We start from the raw sequence: 16998 nt of genomic DNA, 5'->3' as shown, positions 1-16998 counted from the left end.
TTTATTTGACTGTGTTTGGTAAATCTAAACCATACTTACTGAAACAAACTATTTTCTGTGATAATCTTAAAATCATTCACACTGAAAGTGGGAGCGGCGACAAGCACGCCACTCCCAACTGAGCCCCTTCAGGTGCGGCTCTGTGTGTTTGCTCAGTCACTCTTCATTTAGAGCCGAGGTAAACACGTTCCTATTTACAGAACAGCATACATTTGTCCCCTTCTACCGGGCAACACACAACCAGCCATGTTTTTCAAATGGAGTGTGCGCCAACCGCTTTAAGTCGTAATGCAGCTCATCTAAATGGAGACAGTGGGAGAGCTCACAGCAGTGGTATAAGGGAGGCTCAGAAGGGAAGGGTTTGGTGGATGCAACCTCAGACCACGGGGAGTGTGTTTGCGTGTTTTGCTCCCGGAGCGGTGGTGACTTAACGAGGCCATAGAGATGGGAAATGTTCTTCACTGCCTGGATGAGTTTTGACAAGTGGAGGGGGTTAAAAAACAGTGTGGGCTCAGGTCAAAAGCTGCACTGAGTAAACATGGCCTGCTGTAGCTGTTGGCAAAACGGCTGGACTCTGTTGTTATTACTGCCTATAAACGTCTGCTGTCTGCTGCGGCCTTTACTTACCGGACAGCTTCTGAAGAGGCGTGTAAAGCCAGGCATGAAAACAGATGTTTTACTCCTGGGGTATGTTTCCTCACACTCTCCTCCATGGTGGGTGCTAATGAGCAGCACGGGCAGAAGAAGTTTCACACAGACAGATGACGTAGAGGAAGGACAGATAATTAAAGGCTCGATGGACAGAGAAAGGCAGCCGCACGGACGTGTGAAGGTGAAATACAGCTTACAAAACATTTTCTTCTTCAGAAAAAAAGATCAAACGTGCAATTTCCAATTCCAACCAAGTTTCAAAGACATCAACTACAGCAAGAAAACATGTTTAAAATGATGCATTTGGCAGGATGGATTGCCTTTTTGATGCAATGATGCAACCAAAAAGAAACAGCGGTTTTGATGGCTGTACTTGACTCTTATAACAGAGAATGTGTAAATATAGTTGATATTGAACGGAAGAAATACAGTGATTCAAAATTTGTGTTTTTGGAATTATAGGGTACAAGTAACACTCTTCTCTGTCAGTAAACATGCTAGATCTGGTCATACAATATCAATAATTGAAGTCATAAACCAGTTTTTGAAGAGCTAAATTGCCAGGTATATGTAGTTTCCCCCTTGTGGATTTCAGTTGTTGTGCTTTGTTTCTTACATTTAAATGCTTCATATCATCAAAAGAATGTTAATATCAGACAGAGAATATGTAAGTAAATAAACAATGTAGTTTTGAAATGATTTAATTATTACAGAAAGCCTATATGTGCCTAGGTGAAATAGTAATTTCCTCCTAAACTTAAAAACCGGCTATGCCTCCTTTGTTGGCAAGAACTGCCTTCAAGGGCAATGAATGTTTTTTATATCTCCTTGAGAGAATTTATTAAAATTACTCCAAGAGTGCTGTGGTGGCTCATTCAGAACAAAATAACTCAGAGGAACATCTGAAGCTCTGCAAGCCTCACTTGCCTCAGTTAAGGTCAGGGCTCATGATTCAACATTAGGACAAACTCAGTGGATAAAATGGCATCCATAAGAGAGTTCCAAGTCCAAAACCACTGCTGACCAAACAGAACATAAAGGCTCATCTCACTTTTACCAAAAACCTTCTGATGATCCCCAAGACTTTCAGGAAAATATTCTATAGACTAACAAGACAAAAGTGAAACTTTTTAGGAAGGTGTGTGAACCATTACATCAGTCTTTATACATATTTATATATAAACAGCATTTCAGAAACATAAAATCATACCGGTTGTGGTAGTTTGATGATCTCGGGCAGCTTTACTGGTTCAGAATCTGGGTGACTTGCTGTAATTGAGGGAACCATGCATTCTGCTCTCTACCAGAGAATCCTGAAGAAGAATGCCCTGCCATCAGTTTGTGACCTTAACCTCAAGCAGAGTTTCTGTGCAGCAGGACAGTGATCTAGTGTGCATGTCGTCTGGGTCTCTGTCTTTACACAAAGCTTAGCAATTACTTAGCTCACACAGACTGAATACCATTCCACCTCTACCTTAGCACAGCAGCATGTGATCAATAGGTTTCCTAATAATAACAGCTGCATCATTAAAATAACTATTTTGATATTACTGCAAATTATGTACATCACGCACCCTTATTTATGTATGCAGTTGGACAAGCAACAGATGTAACTATATCACAACGCTAAGCTTACAAAAATCATGATTTTACTTTATAAAAAGTAATGTTTTGTGGCATGCAATGCTGCAAAAGTGTTGACATGGGGTTTTTTCTGTTTTTACATCTACTGTAGATCCCTTTGCCAATTGGTACTCAAGTGTTGCTATTGTATTTCTTCTTACTACCATTTCGTGCCTGCGAGCAAACCATCTTTGTATCCATGTGTTGTCAGAGTCTACACATCATGCTTAACCACAATCAAGTAGTTATAAACAAGAGTGGGCAATTTGAACAGTTTCAGTTTTGTATGAAGTTGTTCAGAGCAAACAGGTTTTAAAAAGGATGACGATAAAGAATACAGTCTCTTTCATTAGTTCCACCATACATGTTGTTACATTATTTAGGCTGGGGAATACTGTTAGGCATCAAAATGCTGCAAGTGCAGCTTTAATTAGGGAGACCACAGGCCATTAAGGCCAGAACGAGGCTTTGTTCCAAAATGCTTCAGTCAAAGAGGAAGCAGCACAGATGTCTGTTTGTGGTGAATGAGTGGAGATGTCAGCCAAACACCCAGTGTAGTCCTTTCCCAGCGGCAACAGCTCCAATTCAACCTTTCAGCAAGCGTACACACTAGTGCCTGCAGAGAGGACAGAGAACACATTTTTTCAAACACAAACAGACAAATATGGCCAAAAGAAGGGTGACCTGCGGTCTAAACTGAGCACAGACCATTCACAATATCACATTTAGCAGGAGACAGATGGAAACCAGCTTTGGATTTTGACCCTGAAACACGTCTCTGTGGGCACCAATAAATCATAAATAAATATTTTTGAGTTCCTTTTTATACAACTGCGTCACTGCAATTAACCTTTCACATAATCATTTATTAAATGATGACAGAGGAAGACAATTTCCTCCCTTAATGAGGCTGGTTGGTTCAAAGGTTCCCACATGCAAATGCTGCCAAACTAGACCCACTTCTAAACACACTCTGACTCAATACTGGTACGCAGACGGCTTTTATATTCAACTTTACTGTCAACACGTATGTGTGTGTGTGTGTGGGACTGTCCCATGAACCTGATTGGCCTGTCAAAAGCATTTGACCAGAACCGCATGAAAATAAACCACACTTTTGCAGCAAGACATGAGTCACTACTGTATGTGTGATCTTTACAGATAGGTGTGCGTGTGTGTGACACAACAGTGAGCCAGCAGCGTGACACACTCCATCTGTCTCAAACTGGAGACAGACATTCCCCTCCTCTGCTTCCCGTTTTCTATTAAGCTGGGAATTTTAATTTTTGAACCCATTGCACTTTCTCCTGTGGTTCATTATGTTTTGATCTTAAAATAAACCAGAAATCATTTTTAAACATAAACATCCACAACACTCTAGGGCTTTCTGTCTCCATGGTGCCTACACAGTCTGGAACAATGTGGAGTTTGATTTGAACATTTTACAGAGCTGCATCCATCCATCCATCCATCCATCCATCCATCCATCCACACACACACACACATGCATACATACTGGTCCTTCTCAAAATATTAGCATATTATTTACCATAATGTAATGATGAAAATTTAACATTCATATATTTTAGATTCATTGCACACTAACTGAAATATTTCAGGTCTTTTATTGTCTTAATACGGATGATTTTGGCATACAGCTCATGAAAACCCAAAATTCCTATCTCACAAAATTAGCATATCATTAAAAGGGTCTCTAAACGAGCTATGAACCTAATCATCTGAATCAACGAGTTAACTCTAAACACCTGCAAAAGATTCCTGAGGCCTTTAAAACTCCCAGCCTGGTTCATCACTCAAAACCCCAATCATGGGTAAGACTGCCGACCTGACTGCTGTCCAGAAGGCCACTATTGACACCCTCAAGCAAGAGGGTAAGACACAGAAAGAAATTTCTGAACGAATAGGCTGTTCCCAGAGTGCTGTATCAAGGCACCTCAGTGGGAAGTCTGTGGGAAGGAAAAAGTGTGGCAGAAAACGCTGCACAACGAGAAGAGGTGACCGGACCCTGAGGAAGATTGTGGAGAAGGGCCGATTCCAGACCTTGGGGGACCTGCGGAAGCAGTGGACTGAGTCTGGAGTAGAAACATCCAGAGCCACCGTGCACAGGCGTGTGCAGGAAATGGGCTACAGGTGCCGCATTCCCCAGACCTGGGCTACAGAGAAGCAGCACTGGACTGTTGCTCAGTGGTCCAAAGTACCTTTTTCGGATGAAAGCAAATTCTGCATGTCATTCGGAAATCAAGGTGCCAGAGTCTGGAGGAAGACTGGGGAGAAGCAAATGCCAAAATGCCAGAAGTCCAGTGGCAAGTACCCACAGTCAGTGATGGTCTGGGGTGCCGTGTCAGCTGCTGGTGTTGGTCCACTGTGTTTTATCAAGGGCAGGGTCAATGCAGCTAGCTATCAGGAGATTTTGGAGCACTTCATGCTTCCATCTGCTGAAAAGCTTTATGGAGATGAAGATTTCATTTTTCAACACGACCTGGCACCTGCTCACAGTGCCAAAACCACTGGTAAATGGTTTACTGACCATGGTATCACTGTGCTCAATTGGCCTGCCAACTCTCCTGACTTGAACCCAATAGAGAATCTGTGGGATATTGTGAAGAGAACATTGAGAGACTCAAGACCCAACACTCTGGATGAGCTAAAGGCCGCTATTGAAGCATCCTGGGCCTCCATAAGACCTCAGCAGTGCCACAGGCTGATTGCCTCCATGCCACGCCGCATTGAAGCAGTCATTTCTGCCAAAGGATTCCCGACCAAGTATTGAGTGCATAACTGTACATGATTATTTGAAGGTTGACGTTTTTTGTATTAAAAACACTTTTCTTTTATTGGTCGGATGAAATATGCTAATTTTGTGAGATAGGAATTTTGGGTTTTCATGAGCTGGGTGCCAAAATCATCCGTATTAAGACAATAAAAGACCTGAAATATTTCAGTTAGTGTGCAATGAATCTAAAATATAGGAATGTTAAATTTTCACCATGACATTATGGAAAATAATGAACTTTATCACAATATGCTAATATTTTGAGAAGGACCTGTACATTCATAAAATAAGTTCAAAATAAATCTTAGTAATTCTACTTCAAAACTAAGACTAAGAAATTTGAGTCTGGAACATTTTGAAATCCTAACATGAAATACTGTATATTTCCAAACACTGCGTCTTGGTTCTTTCCAGTCCCTCAGTTCCTATGCTTGACCTTGTCACTCCTACCTTATAACCGCCTCCCACCCACCCATTTTGTCACACTTATTTATCTGCGTCACCTTTTCCATCCCTTTTCTCCCCCCTTTTTTCTAAGCTACTAAACAATGCTGCTTGCATGTCACTGCTCTTATATCTTGTCTATTGTGTGCTTAGTATTTATGCCTCATCATCTCTTCTTGTCTTCTCAGCTTTTCCAAAACAACTTACCTGTCCTTACACATTTTTTCCTTCATCTTCTCTGAATTGTTTTTTTACATCTATCTTCTTGTTTAACTCTGCGTCCTGAGGCCTTTACTCAGCCTTTTTCTTTTATTACTCGTAACTTCCTTAAACTCATCTCCTCCCCTCACTGCAATCACTCCTTCTTCTCACATCTCTCTTTTTCTCTGTCATTTGTATGCAGCTGTCTCACATTCCAATTCATGAGTTCACCACAAGCGGATTTAGGTGGTCAAAGGTAACAAAGAATCATCACCACACTCCCCTTTCTTGTTTTTCCATTACCAGGTGGTACTTTTGTTTTCATTTCGTTCTTCCTTTTATCCAGTTACTTATATTTTCCTTTAAAAGAACAGCTGGATGGGTAGTTAACCTCAAATCATTTTTGTTTTGGCTCTGGTTATCTTGACAGCTGTAACGGTTGAGTAGTTTTGCACTAACAAGGACTTTGCATCAATCAGACTATAAGGAAAATATCAGATTCTTTTTGTTTCGTTTCTTTCTCATTTTTGTTTCACATTGCTCTGACGTCTTACATCAGACTCCCGTTTTTTGTATGTTTGTATGACAGTATTTAGAAAACTGCTGCAAACAAATCTACGTGCATGTAGCTTCCTCTGATTGGGCCAAACTGCTTGGATCAATATCCTAAAGCATGTATTATAACCATATATTGTATATATTAAAACAAGCAGAAAAAAATCTCCAAACCTGGTCTCAAATTGGTAAAAAATGTATTTTACTAAATTAGAAATAAATTGAGAATGTACTCCAGAATTTATGAGATTATTTAACTGCTAGATCTTTGTAGGTTTTTTCCACTGTGTATATTTTATAATCTCTCAAAATACAAGGTTAACACTTTGATTACTTTACTTTGATTTGTTCTACTTGAAATAAAGCCTTTTTTTGTATACACCTTCTGAAGTTTCATTTAAAAATCTTTCTTTTTAATTGTTCACCTCTTCTGTTGGAAGGTTTTCTTCCTTTTCTCTGTCTATTTCTTTCTTTGGATGTTAGCCGAAACGTTGTCTGGCCTTAAGAAATACAGACTGACCTCATAAACATTAAACTGACACAGTGATATACAGCCAGTGAAAGGAACAGGCTGAGATAAAATATGTATCAGAAAAGCGAGGGAGAAAGAGAAACAACTTGGAGAAAAAAAGAAAACAGGGAGTAGGAAAGTAAATTGCTTGATGTTCTGCGGTGGAGCATGGCTTACAAAAACTGAGCGATTAGTTAAACCTTTCAAACTACAGTAAGACTCAGATACTCTCAGTGAAACATAAAGGAAGAAAATATTAAATGTATGTTAATTTGCCTGTGTCAGGTGGAGGACCTACTGGTTGCCATGGAAAAGGTGAAACAGGAACTGGAGGTGATGAAAGCCAAGCTGTCATCAACTCAACTCTCATTGGCTGAGAAGGAAGGTCACCTGACTGCCCTGCGAGCCGAGAGGCGGAAGCACCTGGAGGAGGTCCTTGAAATGAAGTAAGAATAAAAAAACACTCCTTTGTCGTGTTTTAGTGCCTTTCTTTATATTAATTTATATTTCAGCTGTTCTTTAACATTGGGAGTTTTTACATGTTTTTATCCATCCATCTTTAAATTCATTATGCGATTTATTTATATCTTTATTTTTTACTGGCCTCATATGAAGTACACACATATGGAAAATGTAACATTAAAGCTACACCTGTAAACATCATAAAAATTTACATTTCTGCATTAATTTTCTTGCCTACTCAGGCTTCTCTTAAGTTTATTTTGTTGCAGTGGTTTTAGTGAAGAACTTGTTGATTTGTTCCAAAACAGTAAATACTTTTACGCTGATAAAAAACTAATTTGAGAATCTGATAATTGTTCTCAGGATGTGGTCTCTGTTTTACTTCTTTATTTCTTTCTTCAGGAAATTGGTTTGCTACGTAATGATCATTTTAACTACTGGAAATCCACAGCAAACAAAGATCCTATTACTTTTTTATGCCATCTCTCAGGCTTTATGGCCAGAGCATTTTGTACAGTGGTGTATTAACTTTCATAGCTAACAACCACATAAATGCTAGGGTGTACTGTTCTCCTCACAGTGCTAATAAATAGCCTACAATAATGCTCGCTTCCTCCAAAGAAACCAGGCTTTGGTTGGAAAAAATGGTTAGCATTTCTAAACAGGACTTATAGCTGGGACACTATATAAACTGTTGAAAAGAGCAGTGGCAACAACTTGCAAATCCATCACTTATCTATTATTGATAGAAGAATAAAGTTTCATGTTGAATATAAAACTGAGAGTGGATTGTTATTTATAAAAAATATACAAGATGGAAGATTTACACCAGTTATTACTCCAAAATCCACATTAGCGGCATCACGCACAAAATGTAGAAATAACCTTGGTTGTAAACATTCGTCATGCCCGCCTGTTGATTCATAGTTCATTACATCGGTGTCACACAGGAATACATTTAGAAATTTTGCTCAAAAAGTATGGAGATTTATTTTTAGTCAGTTATTTCTTTATAGTAACCATACTTCTTTATTTTGTCATACTGTGCCACAATTGTATATTGGTAATTGGTATATACACGTGTGAATTGAGCAGCAGACTTGGTTATGTGGGTTGTACCCATGAAAAACTTGCCAAATCCTCTCTGCATATGCCAAACAGTTTTTTCTACTATTGACTCTTGTTTGGTGTCTATTATTGGATTAGATGATTGACATTGGAGTGCCTGGCACCTCCTCCCTTTGCTGGTCACCAGCTTGGTCACACACTGCTGTGGGAAGGCATCCTATTCTTCAACCATCATTCGTCTCAGTCCAGCCAAGGCAGTTGTATATGTTACTCTAGGTTCAGTCGGATTGTCTGGAGGATGAACCCAGAAAAACCCCACTCTGTGGGAGCGGACCTCTCTCTTGATCCTTAAGAGTGGCGATATGGGTTTGCCAAAGGTTATATGATCAGATGTCAGTCTATTTCTGCATTACCAGTGTCCGCGATTACGACAAGCTTTCTTCTCAATAAGAGAGATGCCGCCCTACACCATCACCTTTACTCCATCTGATGTTTTAACCACAAACGCATTTTCCTCAACAAATGTGACTTCACTAAAGGAAAATAAACAGGGTTTCGAATAGTGTGAGATTTGTTGTCACGAAGCATTGTTACAATACCAGAATCCTCATCTGGTGTTAAATTCAAAACGTGTATTTCCATTCACATTTCTCAGTCCTATCTTATGTTGTGAGCAGGATCTACAGTACAACATATTCAACCAGCTAGGTTTTCATATTTTTCTGAACTAAGCTCATTTAACTCAGCGTCATTAAATCCTTGATCTCTTGATATCTGCAGTAGTTTTTCCATGTATCTTCAGTGATCCAGGAAGATGGTGATTGGACTCAATGACACGATCTTCACCCGACACCTCATTAACTCTCTTCTTATTTCTTTCTGTCTTTTCTTCTCTTCTTTCATCTTCCTTCTCCTTCACTCTGTACTTTAAAGCTATTGAGATGATGCTAATGCAACAACCATGTCCCACTGTCCAACTCTTCACATGACTGATTACATATGCAGACACTAGCACACACACACTGATGCACAGGCTGTAACCCAGTGTTCGTTTTAATGTTGTTTTAATAGATGGGTTTGCATCTTAAGTGCTGTTGAGATGAGTCTAGCCGTCATGTATTTTCTGCAAATTTACATCTTTTCTTAGCCTGCATGGTGACATCTGATTAAGTGGAACAACACTTTGGACTGAAATAGAACCTGTGGAGAATATCCATGTTAGGCATGTCTTGTCTCTTAAACTGGGGAAAGAGAGAATGTTTTATTGTGGCCAAATGGGAAATGAGCTCTGTCATTTCATTTTCCTGTGCTGTGACCTTGACATTTTCTACTAGGATTGTATTTCTTGGTTTTTAAGAAACATGTACTGTAGTTTGTATGCGTTTTTATCCAGGTGAAGGGATTTTATCACCTTTTTCTTAACCCATGTGGTTTTTACAGGCACATAAACCTAGGAATGGATTGTTTGTTTCCATATGTGAATTTGCTTTATGTATGCATGTCAAGACATGTCAAAGGTTCCCTTTTACAAATTTATTGGCACATTAATGAGTGTACATGTAACACACATAAAGTTAAATGGCCACATACCTGCTTTATTAAGTAAAGATAACTTACTGTTTTACAGTAACACACATGTCCACCATGCTGTTATGGGTGGATTTACTAGTACGTTAAACCGGTTTTAATGTAATGTCCATCTCTGACCTGTTTCTAGTGGAAGGGGGTGGATTTATTCCTGGTAAAAACTCAATGCATGATCAAAAATGTCACTCTAAACTCACATATGGTCTTGGTTACCTTTAAATATTTATGTGCATGTAGATGATGGTTGTCAGAAGAATCAGTCCTCAGATACTTAACAACCCCCACCTCCTCATTTTCCTTCTCACTAGCAGATGTCCACATAAACATTAGCTCAGCGTTGCCAAAGTAATGATAACTTACCAGGTTTTATATAGTTTTTATCTTTATTTGGGTCTGTTTAGAGTAACTTCATGTCAATTGTTATGCCACCTTCATACCCTTGTATATCAGCCTTTCCTTTTTAAGAGTTTTGGAGAAAAAGATGCCAGAGGAAATATTTTTCCACAACACCTATAGTACAGACCAAAGATTTGGACACATCTTCTCATTCAAAGAGTTGTCTTTATTTTCATGACTATGAATATTGTAGTTTCACACTGAAGGCATCAAAACTATGAATTAACACATGTGGAATTATATACTGAACAAAAAAGTGTGAAACAACTGAAAATATGTCTTATATTCTAGGTTCTTCAAAGTAGCCACCTTTTGCTTTGATTACTGCTACGCACACTCTTTGCATTCTGTTGATGAGCTTCAAGAGGTAGTCACCTGAAATGTTTTTCACTTCCCAGGTGTGCCCTGTCAGGTTTAATAAGTGGGATTTCAAGCCTTATAAATGGGGTTGAGACCATCAGTTGTGTTGTGCAGGAGGTGGATACTGTACACAGCTGATAGTTCTACTGAATAGACTGTTAGAATTTGTATTATGGCAAGAAAAAAAGCAGCTAAGTAAAGAAAAACGAGTGGCCATCATTACTTTAAGAAATGAAGGTCAGTCAGTCCGAACAATTGGGAAAACTTTGAAAGTGTCCCCAAGTGCAGTCGCAAAAACCCTCAAGCGCTACAAAGAAACTGGCTCACATGAGGACCGCCCCAGGAAAGGAAGACCAAGAGTCACTTCTGCTGCGGACGATAAGTTCATCCGAGTCACCAGCCTCAGAAATCGGAGGTTAACAGCAGCTCAGATTAGAGAACAGGTCAATGCCACACAGAGTTCTAGCAGCAGTCACATCTCTAGAACAACTGTTAAGAGGAAACTGTGTGAATCAGGCCTTCATGGTAAAATAGCTGCTAGGAAACCACTGCTGAGGACAGACAACAAGCAGAAGAGACTTGTTTGGGCTAAAGAACACAAGGAATGGACATTAGACCAGTGGAAATCTGTGCTTTGGTCTGATGAGTCCAAGTTTGAGATCTTTGGTTCCAACCACCGTGTCTTTGTGCGGCGCAGAAGAGGTGAACGGATGGACTCTACATGCCTGGTTCCCACCGTGAAGCATGGAGGAGGTGTGATGGTGTGGGGGTGCTCTGCTGATGACACTGTTGGGGATTTATTCAAAATTGAAGGCATACTGAACCAGCATGGCTACCACAGCATCTTGCAGCCGCATGCTATTCCATCCGGTTTGCGTTTAGTTGGACCATCATTTATTTTTCAACAGGACAATGACCCCAAACACACTTCCAGTCTGTGTAAGGGCTATTTGACCAAGAAGCAGAATGATGGGGTGCTGCGCCAGATGACCTGGCCTCCACAGTCACCGGACCTGAACCCAATCGAGATGGTTTGGGGTGAGCTGGACCGCACAGTGAAGGCAAAAGGGCCAACAAGTGCTAAGCATCTCTGGGAACTCCTTCAAGACTGTTGGAAAAACATTTCAGGTGACGACCTCTTGAAGCTCATCAACAGAATGCCAAGAGTGTGCGGAGCTGTAATCAAAGCAAAAGGTGGCTACTTTGAAGAACCTAGAATATAAGACATATTTTCAGTTGTTTCACACTTTATTGTTCAGTATATAATTCCACATGTGTTAATTCATAGTTTTGATGCCTTCAGTGTGAAGCTACAATATTCATAGTCATGAAAATAAAGAAACCTCTTTAAATGAGAAGGTGTGTCCAAACCTTTGGTCTGTACTGTACATCACACATTTAACACTGTAACATACATTATTACATTAAATAGCTATATGAAATGTTCTACTGCACATCTACAGCATTGCTACAGAATAAATGTAACAAACTCAAACAGCAACGACCCATTAATAACATCACATGATATCATGTTTTGCCATGCATCCTGCTCACTCACCTGGAGATCCTTTAGGCTTCAAATTGAAAGGAAAATTCCAAGGCATTTCTTATTTTCTGATTATTTCAACTAATACTTATCTAAAAACATGAGGGGACTCATGCATATCATTCCCATGAGGTCAGCTGAGCCAATAATATGAAAAAAATAAATGAAACAAGACTATGACTACACAGAAAACCCAGCCATGACACAGCACAACACTATGAATTTGACTGTATTAATCTCAGTATACAGTCAGTTAATTATTCAGTAAATTAGAATATTTAAATAAAAATAATTTATTTTAGTAAGTAAACTCACTAAGTGAAACACATTACATAGATTAATTACTCACAGACTGATGTTTATAAGACTTTCTTTTTGTTAATTATAAAGATTTTCTGCTTACATCAAATAAAAAGACAACATTCAAGATTAGAACATTGTATCAGACCAATAAAAAAATATTTTATTACAGAAATCTGAGCTTAATAAAAAAAGTATGTATATGAACTACAGTTGGAATCAGATATTTTAACAGGCTGTATTTAAATAAACATAACCCATTTTTTTTTCACTCTATGCCATTAAATTAAACAATTTTTAAGTTGGTTAGGATTGTCTAAATTATTTATTTTTGCAAAATACTAGATGACGATGAAGCTTTGTATGCTTCTGTGGTTAATTCCCAACATTTGAGTTAATTGAGGCAAACCTGTAAATGTATTTTAAGGCAACACCTAAAACACACTGCTTCCCTGTTTGACATCATGGAAAAATAAGGCAATAATCAGGAAGAGAACTGGGAAACTTTTGTCTGGTTTATCCTTGGGACCTATGTTCATTTGTTTAAACAGTTATATAGAAGTATAAACAGTATAGGAATGTTTAGCCATTTCACTGTTAAGGAACTTCAAAAAATCATGTGGCATCAAAGGAATTTTTTGTAAACGTCTGAAGTTCAGTAAAAAACAATTTTAGAAGTTTTGTAATCCAGTTTACCTAAAACGGGAAAAGCTTAGTTAGTTATGTCCAGTGTATGTAAATTTCAACCATTTATGTCTGTTTCAGCCCTCTCACTGAACATTAGTTACTGGCTTAGAAAACTTCACATATAAGAGTAAACTCAGTATACATTTAGGGGCTAAAAACATTTTTATTCCAGACAATCTGAGCATAAATGACCTAATATTGGAAGTCCTGTTTCCCCGCCTGCATTCACTTGGCACCACTGCTGATGCCCCTTGAACACCCAAGTGCTAATCCGTGTCCTGGTTCTCAAAACAATGGAGTCATTGCTTCCATTTGAACCAAAAGACTTGATCCAAGACAGGAAGTCTGGTACAGTTGAACTAAATCTTTACTGGTCCAGACAAGAACAACGCATCCAAGGCCTGTGGGTAGCATCATAGAGACCAAGGTGCTATTTCCTAATGTTAATGTGTACTTGCAACGTTAAAGAAATTTTTTTCTGGGTTAATGTCCTAATATCTCATGTCACTGTAAGAGAAAACAATCAGCCTATCAACACTTAGTTTTAGCTTATACACTGATCTGTATCAAACACTTTGTCTGCATTTCTATACACAGAACATGCTGACCAGCTGACCAAATATTTTCCTGCTGTTTGTCTTTCTTTACTTGCAGAAAAACAACAGCCGGGTTTAGTGGTAAAAACTCCAAACATTATGTGACTTTAAATAAACTCACATTGATCTTTCCATACCAGTTCTGAGTTGCCAATTGCTCCGGAGTTATATTTGTTTGTGTGAGTATTTTTGATCCCCGATGCCTTTCTGAGGATCTCTCACAGTTTCTGGCTTGAAACTGCCTTTTTATTATAAATATGAAACAACTTTAATGATTTATACAAGCAAGAACAGGGTGCACGTTTGATTTTGTTAATTTTTTTTTAAATCCACAAATCAATATTAAATGTATAGACTCAAATAAATGCATAGATCCATATTAATATTTGATCATATTTTTGCTATGTTTTTGTAGCCATCAACAATTTGTGGCAACAACTTCTGGCTGGATATTTGACAACAGAAATTGTAGAGTTGGTTAATTTCCTGATCTTTAATAATAATTTGTTAGTTTTCAGTTTGGTTGAGGTCTGGGCTATTCCAGAAGCTTAATGGTATCCTTCTTTATCAGAATCAGAGTCAGCTTTATTACCAAGTTACAGACAAAAAAGAAATTAGACTCCAGTACACTTTGCTCTCAAAGAATATCTTTTTAAATGTACATTTAAATGTACATGTTATATATTTTCAGAGCGGTTTTTGGATCACTGTCATATTGAAACATCCAACTTTTAACAGTTTTAACCAGTAGCTGTTTATGTAAGGGAAGGTTGAAGAGTTTGGAAGTAGTCCTTCACCATGGGCTGTGAAACAGACCCTTAGCATTATGCTACCACCACCATGTCTTAAATGGACTTTTTCAAACTTTCTACTTGTGATTGTGGCTGTATACTTCAATCTCTTTCTTCTTTTGTCATTGTTTTTGAGACAGCTTTGACCCACATACAGAAAAACGCCCAGAAGTAGGAACAACATGTAAGGTGTTTTTATTGTCAGCAAAGTAATCAGGAACGAGGACGGGAAAACGCCAACTGTACGGGAAGAGAGGAGAAATGACTGGTGAACAAAGGATAACGTAGAAAATGACTAAAGAGATCTGAGAAATGGCTTAACTAAATTGTTGCTGCTTGAACCACCAGGGGTAAAGGGATTCAGGGTCTTGGCTTGCGAGGTAGAAGTTGCTCAGCTGTTCTCTCTGGTGCTGTCTGAGAGGACTTGGTGAGAACCAGAGATAGTTCAGATACAGGTACTTGTGTTGGAGGGTGGAACAGGGTACGCTTATGTCTTGGTCCTGAAGTAGGAGGAAGCGGGAAGCCGCCAGCTTGGTCCGTGTCCGAAAAGTACAGGTGGTTGGGAATGAAGTCCACAAAAATGTAGATCCAATTTCCAGTAGACGATAATCTTAATTCCTCAGAAACGTCTGTGGCGTAGTTGAGCCTCAGCATGGTAAACAAAGTCTTAGGTTAGAAACCTGCGAGGGAGCAAATACAAAGTTACTAGGAGCACAAAAACTAAGCAAAAATCAGTAGAGGCTGAGCTTGTTACCACTAAGGCAAACACTCTGGCATCAAAGTGCTGGCAGCCTCCCGCTTAAGTACTCCTCCATGCAATCAGCAGATAGGTTGCACCTGTCACTCAGAGCACCTGAGCACCTCCAGCACCAACTGAGAAACACTGAGACAATGATTACAAGTACACAGTACACACACATACACACAGACCCTGACATCATCCCCCCTTCAACAGCCGCCGCCTGGCGGCCCAGAAGAAATGGAAGGCAGGGAAGCACGGTAGTCATTGATGAGAGATGGATCACAAATGAACGACTGGGGCATCCAAGAGCGGTCCTCTGGACCGTAACCCCCCAGTCGACGAGGATCTGCCAACCACGGCCCTGCCGATGGGAGTCCACGATCTGTCGGACCGCATAGACTGGGTGCCCCTGACGGTCCTGGGTGGGTGATGGGGGTTCGGCCGGAGGGCAAGAAGCACTAGAGATCATAGGTCTTATCTGGGACACATGGAATGTAGGTTGTATGCGAAGGCTTGCAGGTAGATGAAGGCGAACCGCAGAGGGGCTGATCACTGTCTCAATTTCATATGGTCCGATGAAACGAGGTGAGAGTTTTTGGGACATAGACTTAAGAGGCCCGTGCTGACAACCAGACCTTTTGTCCAGGCCGATATCCCGGGGCTGGTCGGCATCTACAGTCAGCGAAGCGCTTGTTCTGTTCTGCGGTTCACTGGAGGGCTTGGATGGTGGAGTTCCAGATGGATTTGCAGGGACGGATGTGTTGGTGGACCAAGGAAACCGTGATGTCTTTCTCGTCAGCAGAAAACAGAGGCGACTGGTAACCAATGGATGCTTCGAAGGGAGAGCGTCCAGTAGCAGAAGAAACGTGAGAGTTAAGTGCATATTCAACCCATGGTAGGTATGAGCATCAGTCTGTGGGATTAGTAGATGTAAGACAGCGTAGAGTGGATTCCAGTTGTTGGTTGAGTCTTTCGGTTTGGCCATTGGACTGAGGATAATAACCGGAGGTCAATGAAACTTTAGCTCCCAAGGTTAAACAAAACTGCTTCCAAACCTGAAAACTGCGGGCCTCGGTCGGACAGAATGTCATGTGGGATCCCATGCAAACGGAAGACATGCTTGCTGACAAGCCTGGCTGTCTGAAGAGCTGACGGATGTTTCCTGAGAGGAATGAGATGGCACATCTTAGAGAAATGATCAATAATTGTGAGAATGGTAGTCATACCTGAGGAGAGGGGTAGACCGGTAACAAAATCCAGAGCAATATGTGACCAGGGACAATTTGGAATGCTGAGATGTTGGAGGAGACCTGCGGGTGGTTGATTTCTGGATTTATTTCTGGCACACGTGGTGCAGGCCTGAACAAAGTCCTTAACATCCTTAATGAACTGAAGGCCACCAAAACCTTCTCTGTATTAGGGCTATGGTTCTGCTGACTCCGGGATGAGCTGAAAATTTAGCTGTGAAGCCAATCAATGAGTTTAGAACGAACATTAGTCAGAACATAGGTGCTATTGGGTGGTCCTGTGCCATGGTCGGGTTCCTGTTGTTGAGCCTTGATGATCATGTCCTCCATCTCCCACCTGAGAGTCCCAACTGTCCAACTGGGCGGTAGGATAGGAGCTGGTTCCTCCACCGAATAATCAGCAGCATACATAGATCAAAACATGAAAAGAACAAAGA

At 40.0% G+C, this 16998-nt stretch overlaps 1 protein-coding gene across 9 annotated transcripts in view; it reads left to right on the top strand.

Moving 5' to 3' along the window:
• The window catches only part of LOC124883020 (ELKS/Rab6-interacting/CAST family member 1-like), a 175988-nt gene that overhangs the window by 89233 nt on the left and 69757 nt on the right, over positions 1 to 16998 (top strand). For all 9 annotated transcript variants that reach the window (XR_007042068.1, XR_007042067.1, XR_007042066.1 and 6 more), the window contains one exon: positions 7065 to 7225. Coding sequence is in view for 6 of the 9 variants with exons in the window: in XM_047389836.1 (XP_047245792.1) it covers positions 7065 to 7225 (161 nt within the window). In the remaining 3 variants the exon portion in view is untranslated. The remainder of the gene's footprint in view (positions 1 to 7064; positions 7226 to 16998) is intronic.

The sequence above is a fragment of the Girardinichthys multiradiatus genome, chromosome 17 (genome assembly GCF_021462225.1).
Source record: "Girardinichthys multiradiatus isolate DD_20200921_A chromosome 17, DD_fGirMul_XY1, whole genome shotgun sequence".
NCBI classification, from domain to species: domain Eukaryota; kingdom Metazoa; phylum Chordata; class Actinopteri; order Cyprinodontiformes; family Goodeidae; genus Girardinichthys; species Girardinichthys multiradiatus.
This window is presented reverse-complemented; position numbering and strand designations above follow the sequence as displayed.